This window comes from Rhinopithecus roxellana, chromosome 17, assembly GCF_007565055.1.
Source record: "Rhinopithecus roxellana isolate Shanxi Qingling chromosome 17, ASM756505v1, whole genome shotgun sequence".
In the NCBI taxonomy this organism is placed as follows: domain Eukaryota; kingdom Metazoa; phylum Chordata; class Mammalia; order Primates; family Cercopithecidae; genus Rhinopithecus; species Rhinopithecus roxellana.
In genome coordinates this window covers 71,180,066-71,192,428 of record NC_044565.1, presented here as the reverse complement: position 1 = coordinate 71,192,428, position 12,363 = coordinate 71,180,066, and the positions used below count along the sequence as shown (strand labels likewise).

At 41.3% G+C, this 12,363-nt stretch overlaps 1 protein-coding gene across 2 annotated transcripts in view; it reads left to right on the top strand.

The window, feature by feature from the left end:
• ALK (ALK receptor tyrosine kinase) overlaps positions 1–9,396 on the top strand; it is a 767,947-nt gene extending 758,551 nt beyond the window's left edge. The window contains exon 29 of one of the 2 annotated variants that reach the window (XM_030921204.1): positions 8,247–9,396. In XM_030921204.1, coding sequence (XP_030777064.1) covers positions 8,247–8,942 — 696 coding nt within the window. In that variant the 3' untranslated portion in view covers positions 8,943–9,396. The remainder of the gene's footprint in view (positions 1–8,246) is intronic. The other variant, XM_030921206.1, reaches the window with a different exon arrangement.
• Positions 9,397–12,363: the final 2,967 nt, after the last annotated feature.

Here is a 12,363-nt window from a genome sequence, read left to right as displayed (position 1 = left end):
ATTTTTTTGTATTTTTAGTAGAGATGGGGTTTCACCATGTTGGCTAGGCTGGTCTCCAACTCCTGCCCTCATGATCCACCCACCTTGCCCTCCCAAAGTGCTGGGATTACAGGTATGAGCCACTGTGTCTGGCCTAAATTGTTATTTTTGTTTTAACTTTGAGTGAATACAAAATGAGTATTTTTGAGTCAGCACTTTATGTTCTTTTATTTTTATTTTTTGAGACAGAGCCTCACCCTGTCACTCAGGCTGGAGTGCAGTGGTACTGCAGCCTCCACCTACTGAGTAACCAGGATTGCAGGCGTGTCACCACACTCGGCTTTTTTTTTTTTTTTTTGTACTTTTAATAGAGACGGGGTTTCTCCATGTTGGTCAGGCTGGTCTCAAACTCCTGACCTCATGATCCACCCACCTCAACCTCCCAAAGTGCTGGGATTGCAAGTGTGACCCATCGCGCCCGGCCTACCCACTATTTCATTAAATCCCCTCCTCTTCACTGTGACTACAGACAGACACATTTTTCAAACTGTAGTCATTTTCCAGCCTCACTACTCCATCCTCTTACTCCTTTCAGCTCAGGTGGGTGAACTGGCATTTTTATCTATACAGACTTCCTATGTCAAGTTATTGGGGGTTCTTTCAGAGAACTTTGTTTAATGACATTATTGTGTTGTAATATGAATGGAATACACCCACTTAAACATATATACCTTCTTAGGAGTATTTTTCTTAATAGTCTATAATATCCCTCTTAAAAGCAGGCAGTGTTTTTTTTTTTTTTTAGGTTGTATACCTTTTTTTTTTTTAATTAAAGTTCTAGGGTACATGTGCACAATGTGCAGGTTTGTTACATAAGTATACATGTGCCATGTTGTTGTGCTGCACCCATTAACTCATCATTTACATTAGGTATATCTCCTAATGCTATCCCTTCCCCCTACCCCCTCCTCACAATAGGACCCGGTGTGTGATGTTCCCCTTCCTGTGTCCAAGTGATCTCATTGTTCAATTCCCACCTATCAGTGAGAACATGCGGTATTTGGTTTTCTGTTCTTGTGATAGTTTGCTGAGAATGATGGTTTCCAGCTGCATCGGTGTCCCTACAAAGGACATGAACTCATCCTTTTTTATGGCTGCATAGTATTCCATGGTGTATATGTGCCACATTTTCTTAATCCAGTCTGTCACTGATGGATATTTGGGTTGATTCCAAGTCTTTGCTATTGTGAATAGTGCAACAATAAACATACGTGTGCATGTGTCTTTATAGCAGCATGACTTATAATCCTTTGGGTATATACCCAGTAATGGGATGGCTGGGTCAAATGGTTATTTCTAGTTCTAGATCCTTGAGGAATTGCCACACTGTTTTCCACAATGGTTGAACTAGTTTACAGTCCCACCAACAGTGTAAAAGTGTTCCTATTTCTCCACAGCCTCTCCAGCACCTGTTGTTTCCTGACTTTTTAATGATTGCCATTCTAACTGGTGTGAGATGGTATCTCATTGTGGTTTTGATTTACATTTCTCTGATGGCGAGTGATGATGAGCATTTTTTCATGTGTCTGTTGGCTGTATGAATGTCTTCTTTTGAGAAGTGTCTGTTCATATCCTTTGCCCACTTTTTGATAGGGTTGTTTTTTTCTTGTAAATTTGATTGAGTTCTTTATAGGTTCTGGATATTAGCCCTTTGTCAGATGAGTAGATTGCAAAAATTTTCTCCTATTCTGTAGGTTGCCTGTTCACTCTGATGGTGGTTTCTTTTGCTGTGCAGAAACTCTTTAGTTTAATTAGATCTCATTTGTCAATTTTGGCCTTTGTTGCCATTGCTTTTGGTGTTTTAGACATGAAGTCCTTGCCCATGCCTATGTCCTGAGTGGTATTACCTAGGTTTTCTTCTAGGGTTTTTATGGTTTTAGGTCTAACATTTAAGTCTCTAATCCATCTTGAATTAATTCTTGTATAAGGAGTAAGGAAAGGATCCAGTTTCAGCTTTCTACTTATGGCTAGCCAATTTTCCCAGCACCATTTATTAAATAGTGAATCCTTTCCCCATTTCTTGCTTTTGTCAGGTTTGTCAAAGATCAGATGGCTGTAGATGTATGGTATTATTTCTGAGGGCTCTGTTCTGTTCCATTGGTCTATATCTCTGTTTTGGTACCAGTACCATGCTGTTTTGGTTACTGTAGCCTTGTAGTATAGTTTGAAGTCAGGTAGTGTGATGCCTCCAGCTTTGTTCTTTTGGCTTAGGATTGTCTTGGCAATGCAGGGTCTTTGTTGGTTCCATATGAACTTTAAAGCCGTTTTTTCCAATTCTGTGAAGAAAGTCATTGTCAGCTTAATGGGGATGGCATTGAATCTATAAATTACCTTGGGCAGTAATGGCCATTTTCACAATATTGATTCTTCCTATCCATGAGCATGGTATGTTCTTCCATTTGTTTGTGTCCTCTTTTATTTCACTGAGCAGTGGTTTGTAGTTCTCCTTGAAGAGGTCCTTTACATCTCTTGTAAGTTGGATTCCTAGGTATTTGATTCTCTTTGAAGCAATTGTGAATGGGAGTTCATTCATGATTTGACTCTGTCTGTTACTGGTGTATAAGAATGCTTGTGATTTTTGCACATTGATTTTGTATCCTGAGACTTTGCTGAAGTTGCTTATCAGCTTAAGGAGATTTTGGGCTGAGACAATGGGGTTTTCTAAATATACAGTCATGTCATCTGCAAACAGGGACAATTTGACTTCTTTTCCTAACTGAATACCCTTTATTTCTTTCTCTTGCCTGATTGCCCTAGCCAGAACTTCCAACACTATGTTGACTAGGAGTGGTGAGAGAGGGCATCCCTGTCTTGTGCCAGTTTTCAAAGGGAATGCTTCCACTTTTTGCCCATTCAGTATGATATTGGCTGTGGGTTTGTCATAAATAGCTCTTATTATTTTGAGATATGTTCCATCAATACCGAATTTATTGAGAGTTTTTTAGCATGAAGGGCTGTTGAATTTTGTCAAAGGCCTTTTCTGCATCTATTGAGATAATCATGTGGTTTTTGTCTTTGGTTCTGTTTATATGCTGGATTACGTTTATTGATTTTCATATGTTGAACCAGCCTTGCATCCCAGGGATGAAGCCCACTTGATCATGGTGGATAAGCTTTTTGATGTGCTGCTGGATTTGGTTTGCCAGTATTTTATTGAGGATTTTTGCATTGATGATCATCAGGGATTTGGTCTAAAATTCTCTTTTTTTGTTGTATCTCTGTCAGGCTTTGGTATCAGGATGATGTTGGCCTCATAAAATGAGTTAGGGAGGATTCCCTCTTTTTCTATTGATTGGAATAGTTTCAGAAGGAATGGTACCAACTCCTCCTTGTACCTCTGGTAGAATTCAGCTGTGAATCCATCTGGTCCTGGACCTTTTTTGGTTGGTAGGCTATTAATTATTGCCTCAATTTCAGAGCCTGCTATTGGTCTATTCAGGGATTCAACTTCTTCATGGTTTAATCTTGGGAGAGTGTAAGTGTCCAGGAAATTATCCATTTCTTCTAGGTTTTCTACTTTATTTGCATAGAGATGTTTATAGTATTCTCTGATGGTAGTTTGTATTTCTGTGGGGTCAGTGGTGATATCCCCTTTACCATTTTTTATTATGTCTATTTGATTCTTCTCTCTTTTCTTATTAGTCTTGCTAGTGGTCTATCAATTTTGTTGATCTTTTCAAAAAACCAGCTCCTGGATTCATTGATTTTTTGAAGGGTTTTTTTTTGTGTCTCTATCTCCTTCAGTTCTGCTCTGATCTTAGTTATTTCTTGCCTTCTGCTAGCTTTTGAATGTTTGCTCTTGCTTCTCTAGTTCTTTTAATTGTGATGCTAGGGTGTCAATTTTAGATCTGTCCTGCTTTCTCTTCTGGGCATTTAGTGCTATAAATTTCCCTCTACACACTGCTTTAAATGTGTCCCAGAGATTCTGGTATGTTGTATCTTTGTTCTCATTGGTTTCAGAGAACATCTTTATTTCTGCCTTCATTTCATTATGTACCCAGTAGTCATTCAGGAGCAGGTTGTTCATTTTCCATGTACTTGTGCAGTTTTGATTGAGTTTCTTAGTCCTGAGTTCTAGTTTGATTGCACTGTGGTCTGAGAGACAGTTTTTATAATTTCTGTTATTTTACATTTGCTGAGGAGTGCTTTACTTCCAACTATGTGGTCAATTTTGGAATAAGTGCGATGTGGTGCTGAGAAGAATGTATATTCTGTTGGTTTGGGGTGGAGAGTTCTGTAGATGTCTATTAGGTCCACTTGGTGCAGAGTTGAGTTCAATTCCTGGATATCCTTGTTGACTTTCTGTCTCGTTGATCTGTCTAATGTTGACAGTGGGGTGTTAAAGTCTCCCCCATTAGTATTGTATGGGAGTCTAAGTCTCTTTGTAAGTCTCAAAGGACTTGCTTTATGAATCTGGGTGCTCCTGTATTGGGTACATATATATTTAGGATAGTTAGCTCTTCCTGATGAATTGATCCCTTTACCATTATGTAATGGCCTTGTCTCTTTTGATCTTTGATGGTTTAAAGTCTGTTTTATCAGAGACTAGGATTGCAACCCCTGCTTTTTTTGTTTGTTTTCCATTTGCTTGGTAGATCTTCCTCCATCCCTTTATTTTGAGCCTATGTGTGTCTCTGCATGTGAGATGGGTTTCCTGAATACAGCAAACTGATGGGTCTTGACTCTTTATCCAATTTGCCAGTCTGTGTCTTTTAATTGGACCACTTAGTCCATTTACATTTAAGGTTAATATTGTTATGTGTGAACTTGATCCTGTCATTATGATATTAGCTGGTTATTTTGCTCACTAGTTGATGCAGTTTCTTCCTAGCATCGATGGACTGTACATTTTGACATGTTTTTGCAATGGCTGGTACCTATTGTTCTTTTCTATGTTTAGTGCTTCCTTCAGGACCTCTTGTAAGGCAGGCCTGGTGGTGACAAAATCTCTAAGCATTTGTTTGTCTGTAAAGGATTTTATTTCTCCTTCACTGAGTTTGGCTGGATATGAAATTCTGGGTTGAAAATTCTTTAAGAATGTTGAATATTGGCCCCCACTCTCTTCTGGCTTGGAGAGTTTCTGCCAAGAGATCTGCTGTTAGTCTGATGGGCTTCCCTTTGTGAGTAACCCAACCTTTCTCTCTGGCTGCCCTTTACATTTTTTCCTTCATTTCAACTTTGGTGCATCTGACAATTATGTGTCTTGGAGTTGCTCTTCTCGAGGAGTGTATTTGTGGCATTCTCTGTATTTCCTGAATTTGAATGTTGGCCTGCCTTACTAGGCTGGGGAAGTTCTCCTGGATGATATCCTGCAGAGTGTTTTCCAACTTGGTTCCATTTTCCCCATCACTTTCAGGCACACAAATCAGACGTGGATTTGGTCTTTTCACATAATCCCATATTTCTTGGAGGCTTTGTTCACTTCTTTTTACTTTTTTCTCTACACTTCTTGCTTCATTTCATTCATTTGATCTTCAATCGCTGATATTCTTTCTTCCAGTTGATTGAGTCGGTTACTGAAGCTTGTGCATTTGTCACATAGTTCTCGTGTTATGGTTTTCATCTCTATCAATCAGTTCTTTTAAGGACTTCTCTACATTGGTTAGTCTAGTTAGCCATTTGTCAAATCTTTTTTCAAGGTGTTTTTAGTTCCTTTGCAGTGGTTATGTGGTTCCTCCTTTAGCTCTAAGAAGTCTGATCGACTGAAGACTTCTTCTCTCGACTCATCGGAGTCATTCTCCATCCAGTTTTGTTCCATTGCTGGCGATGAGCTGCGTTCCTTTTGTGGGGGAGATGCGCCTGATTTTTTGAATTTCCAGCTTTTCTGCACTGCTTTTTCCCCATCTTTGTGGTTTTGTCTGCCTTTGGTCTTTGATGATGGTGACGTACTGATGGGGTTTTGGTGTGGGTGTCCTGTTAGTTTTCCTTCTAACAAACAGGACCCTCAGCTGTAGGTCTGTTGGAGTTTGCCTGGGTATCAGCAGCGGAGGCTGCAGAAGATAGAATATTGCTGCACAGCAAGTGTTGCTGTCTGATTCTTGCTCTGGAAGCTTCGTCTCAGGGGTATACCCCGCCATGTGAGGTGTCAGTCTGCACCAAGTGGGGGATGTCTGCAGGCTACTCAGGGGTCAGGGACCCACTTGAGCAGGCAGTCTGTCTGTTGTCAGATCTCAACCTCCGTGCTGGGAGATCCACTGCTGTCTTCAAAGCTGTCAGACGGGGGCATTTACCTCTGCCAAGGTTTCTGCTGCTTTTTGTTTAGCTATGACCTGTCCCCAGAGGAGGAGTCTACAGAAGCAGGCAGGCCTCCTTGAGCTGTGGTGGGCTCCACCCAATTTGAGCTTCCCGGTGGCTTTGTTTACCTACTTAAGCCTCAGCAATGGTGGGCACCCCTCCCCCAGCCTTGCTGCCACCTTAAAGTTAGATCTAAGACTGCTATGCTAGCAATGAGGGAGGCTCCGTGGGCATTGGACCCTCTGGGCCAGGTGTGGGATATAATCTCCTGCTGTGCTGTTTGCTAAGACCCTTGGTAAAGTACAGTATTAGGGTGGGAGTTACCTGATTTTCCAGGTGTTGTATGTCTCAATTTCCTTTGGCTAGGAGAATGAATTCCCTTCCCCCTTGCGCTTCCCAGGTGAGGCAATGCCTCACCCTGCTTCAGCTCTCACTGGTTGGGCTGCACCCATGGACCACTGCCAACTGTCCCAGTGAGATGAACCCGGTACCTCAGTTGAAAATGCAGAAATCACCCGTCTTCTGTGTCACTCACTCTGGGAGCTGGAGGCTAGGGCTGTTCCTATTTGGCCATCTTGGGCACGCCCCCCCCCCCCCCCAAAAGCAGGCAGTTTTACACAAGCATATTTAAAATGATTCACTATAGAAATTACTAAAACACAGAGAGGGGACTAAAGAATGTTTTAATGTTTTAATGAATCAAAGGTAGTTATTTTTTAGTTTTGAACTCTTTTAATATGAACACGCATGTGTTTTTCTGTTACTCAGGTAACAAGGGTCTTTTCTCAATTTGCATAACATATTAATGAATTTCTCCAAATTTAATTTTTCTTCCACAAATTTTCCCTAAACTTCTGGCAGCTGCTTCTGTTCTTCCATGTTACAATCTATTACTGTGAAAATGATCTAGCACAAACTTGTTTTTGTGAATGGTTTTCCTCACAGCACTTCAGCATTTCCGGGGTTGCACAAAGGGTCCCTCACATCCAGACTAAAGAACCCCTGTAAGCCGGGTGCAGAGGCTCATGCCTGCAATCCCAGCACTCTGGGAGGCCGAGGCGGGTCCCTCACATCCAGACTAAAGAACCCCTGTAAGCCGGGTGCAGAGGCTCATGCCTGCAATCCCAGCACTCTGGGAGGCCAAGGCGGGTCCCTCACCTGAGGTCAAGAGTTCGACACCAGCCTGGCCAAGATGGTGAAACCTTGTCTCTACTGAAAATACAAAAATTAGCCAGGGGGTGGGGGTACATGCCTGTAATCCCAGCTACTCAGGAGGCTGAGGCAGGAAAATGGCTTGAACCCACGAGGCAGAGGTTACAGTGAACCAGGATTGAGCCATGGCACTCCAGCCTGGGCGACTAAGCAAGACTATCTCTAAAAAAACAAACAACAACAACAAAACATGCATTGTGGTGCCTGCACATGTGACGATGTGGCACAGGAAAATTTATAATCAAGCGTAAAGTAACGAAACGGAAATGGAGAGCAGGTAGGAAGAGATCAAAAAATAAACCCTGTAGGCCAACATGGCATGTGTCTCCTCTCCTCCTCCCCCCAGCCACCACCCCTACATCACTATTGAAGTCAAACACATACGATTTTTTTTTTTCAGTTGGAATAATTTTAGTGGAACTAGACTGGAATACAAATAATAATTTTAATGTTTTTTTTTTTTTAATCCACTAATCTTTAAAAATTGGCCAAAGATCTCCTCCTCTGCAAAGCTTTTCCTGCTCCACTCTGTCCCAAGCACCCACACACACTTGCATTATACCGCTTACCCTCTAAGGTCTTTGAGGATAAGGATGACTTTCCATTCATTTCATATGCCCAGTGCCTATAAGTTACTATATTCTCAATAAATACTGGTTTCATCTGCAGAATATGTTTAAATAACATCATCTCTAAGGTATCTTCTAGATCCAACATTTTTTGTGTCTGAGTCAAAGTTTTAATCATTTCTCCTACGGCAGGACCCAGATGTAATCAACACCGCTTTGCCGATAGAATACGGTCCACTTGTAGAAGAGGAAGAGAAAGTACCCGTGAGGCCCAAGGACCCTGAGGGGGTTCCTCCTCTCCTGGTATCTCAACAGGCGAAACGGGGGGAGGAGCGCAGCCCAGCTGCCCCACCACCTCTGCCTACCACCTCCTCTAGCAAGGCTGCAAAGAAACCCATAGCTGCAGAGGTCTCTGTTCGAGTCCCTAGAGGGCCGGCTGTGGAAGGGGGACACGTGAATATGGCATTCTCTCAGTCCAACCCCCCTTCGGAGTTGCACAAGGTCCAGGGATCCAGAAACAAGCCCACCAGCTTGTGGAACCCAACGTACGGCTCCTGGTTTACAGAGAAACCCACCAAAAAGAATAATCCTCTAGCAAAGGAGCCACATGAGAAAGGTAACCTGGGGCTGGAGGGAAGCTGTACTGTCCCACCTAACGTTGCAACTGGGAGACTTCCAGGGGCCTCACTGCTCCTAGAGCCCTCTTCGCTGACTGCCAACATGAAGGAGGTACCTCTGTTCAGGCTACGTCACTTCCCTTGTGGGAATGTCAATTACGGCTACCAGCAACAGGGCTTGCCCTTAGAAGCCGCTACTGCCCCCGGAGCTGGTCATTACGAGGACACCATTCTGAAAAGCAAGAATAGCATGAACCAGCCTGGGCCCTGAGCTCGGTCCCACACTCACTTCTTCTCTTCCTTAGGATCCCTAAGACCGTGGAGGAGAGAGAGGCAATGGCTCCTTCACAAACCAGAGACCAAATGTCACTTTTTGTTTTGTGCCAACCTATTTTGAAGTGCCACCAAAAAAAGCTGTATTCTCAAAACGCTTTAGAAAGGTTTTGAGCATGGGTTCATCCTATTCTTTCGAAAGAAGAAAATGTCATAAAAATGAGTGATAAATGCAAGGCCCAGATGTGGTTGCATAAGGTTTTTATGCATGTTTGTTGTATACTTCCTTATGCTTCTTTTAAATTGTGTGTGCTCTGCTTCAATGTAGTCAGAATTAGCTGCTTCTATGTTTCATAGTCGGGGTCATAGATGTTTCCTTACCTTGTTGATGTGGACATGAGCCATTTGAGGGGAGAGGGAACAGAAATAAAGGAGTTATTTGTAATGACTCAGCATGGGGAAAGACATTCTTTACTTGAAAAATCATAGACAACTAAAATGTCACTTTAGGTGACGGTTAGATGCTTTTAATTGTGCTGATTCATCACCAATTGTAACAAATGTCGTGAGTAGTTCCAGTAGTATAGCAGAAATATGTATATACTCATCTAAATGAAATGCATACATTCCAAGTGCTTTGAGTAGAATAAAGCACCAATACAGATCCAGAGATTCAAACATCCTATTAATATACCTCATGCCTTAAGAAAATCCTCTTACTAAAAGTGAAAAACTGAGTGTGAGGTTTCCTACTGGATTTAAAACTCAAGATTTAAACTATTTAAAAAATTTCCACTAATTAAACTTTCATCATTTAAAAGCAAAAATTTTAAGCAGCAGTGATACATAGAAGCATAGAAACATATCCATTTGTGAGCATAAGTGTCAATACATTTTAGGCCAAAACCTTCTGTTTCAGTCATGGAATGACTACCAAACTCAAGTTTCTACCTGTAGAGATGGACAGGGTCCCAGGAGGAACAGGCCGCTGGTGGTCCTAAGGAGAGGCACTGATCCAGTCTCTTTCCTTCCATGGCTAACCTGCATTTTCTGTCCCTTCATCATGTGATCCAAGTATACTGGGAACACAAATGTGCTGAAATACACATAGCATAATTTGTATAGCTGTCAAAGACACATTAAAACAAAGAATTTTTTCCCTAGTAGGCAATGAGGAAAGGAATTGCGGAACCCTTGGAGAGTTGAGGTTGACATTGATATGTTAGAGTGGGAGTTATGAACCTGGTTTTCACAGATGGATTTTACTTCCATGAAAATGCATTGGGAATCTGTTCAATTTTACACACATACTTATGTGTGTAATGCTTAGAATGCTTTATCAGTAAGTCATCATTTCATCCTCTTTCTGCTTCTCCTCTATCCTCATGCCCGTTTTCTTTCCTGTTGGTAGCTATGCCAAAGCATTCAAGAGGGAAGCATTCTCTTACTACTTGCTAGTAACTAAACATTACCAAACAAAAGGACTATGTGTGTGTATATTATGAAAGGTATATATATATATATATACATGCCTTTTTCCGACCCTCTGTTTCACCTGCATCAAAAGCATCACTTTCAGCGTGGGAAAGCCGTTATGTTAAAAGCCAACACCAGACAACTGTTCCTTTCTCTGAAGGCAGTTGCCTTACCCTGGAGTTAGAAGTGTGCATCTGTAAAAGCACTGATGCCCTAGGGGCTACTTTCCTTATCTGCTTAACTGCCGAAAATATTTTCATCAGAGATACAGGAAGATGAAACATCAATGAACTCATCTCTAAATAAAAGTATCACTAAAATTTTGGTTCATGCCAGGCACAAAAGTAGCCTAATCATATAAACATTATTTAACTCACAGACCACCTGAAGGGGCACAAGAATATCACTTTGAGAAACACTCTTCCTAAAGGATACTGACAGAGGAGTTGTCAATCACCGAGGAAAACACTTCCATTTTAGATTTGTAACACCAATAACCAATTAAGCTGGGAGTAAGCTATCTGGTTAAATAGCCATCTCTATTGTTATTCATGGGGAAAATATTACTTCTTTCCACTTTTAAGAACTACAAATCCATTACATTTTCAGGTTGTGCCTTTCTACCACTGAGATTGATTTGTTGATCTCTCTAATCGTCCTTATTGATATCAACTTTCATGTAAATAATAGTCAAGTCTTAAAAGCTTGTATACATGGATAAGTAAATAAACAACTCCACACTGAGATGCAATGACCTCAAGATGTTTCATTTAACTTGGTGTAACCCATGGGTATCAGCATGATACTAATCTGGACTATTGTCTACTCGAGTATTGCTCCAGCCATATGGCTGCAATTCATATAGACACTATGGGCTTTAGTAAAGTTATTAGCCATGATAGAAAGTTCCACCCAGAATATGAACGGGCACAATTAAAGTCTGCAGAAGCTATGCTAATCAAACCATAATCTAGCATCATTATTTATATCCTATATTTATAAAGAAGCCCATCAAAAGTTCACAACTGTTCCACTGGGAAACTGGCAATTTGCGAGCAATGACCAGTTTGTTAATATGTTGTACCTCAAGATTATAGCAATTCAGACTAACAGGAATAAACTTTTTAAAAAGAGTATGCTCTACTAAGTAGTTAAAAGGCTGGATTCTCTTTCTACCAGTTAGGGTCTGAGTTCTGACTCCCCTTGGGTTATCTGGCCCGTTGGTACCTCAATGTCTCCAATATATAAAAGGAGGACAATCACTTCCCTTCCTCACAGCTCCTCAGGGAGATCATACACTGTGTGAAAGCACAAGCACCTCCTCTTACACCTTGGCAGCCCCCAAGTGAGGTGGGGCTGGGTGTGGGGGCAGGTATGTCTATGCCTCCCTGCCCTCAAGCTCAGCTGTGGTTCTTGTCTCCGCTCACATCCAGCCCTCTTGGCTCTCCCAGTTGTGCCGTGTTTTCTTCGTCTGTCATTTGGTTTTGTTGTTTTAATTGACATATAATAATCGTGTATGTATGGGGTATCGTGATGCTTCAACACATCCATGTATTATAAAAATCAAATCAAGGCATTTAGCATATCCATCACCTCCCACAGTTATCATTTCTTTGTGGTAAGAACATTCAAATTCCTCTCTTCTAGCTATTTCGAAATATATATTATTGTTAACCATAGTCACCCCACTGTACAATTGAACACCAGCACTTATTCCTCCTCCTAACCCTAATGACAGTAGCAGAAACCCTGCCAGAACCCAACTCCTTTCAGCGCAAAAGAAGAACGTGAAGTCTCTACCACAATTTCAGTAATTCTTTAAAAAAAATTTTGGCATCTCCACATAGTACTTAGTAAACCCTATAGCTATAAGGGATTATGTAACTAAAGTTAACTTTATTCTGTAAAACATGGGCCTTTATATCCAAATTCCCAGAGCACAC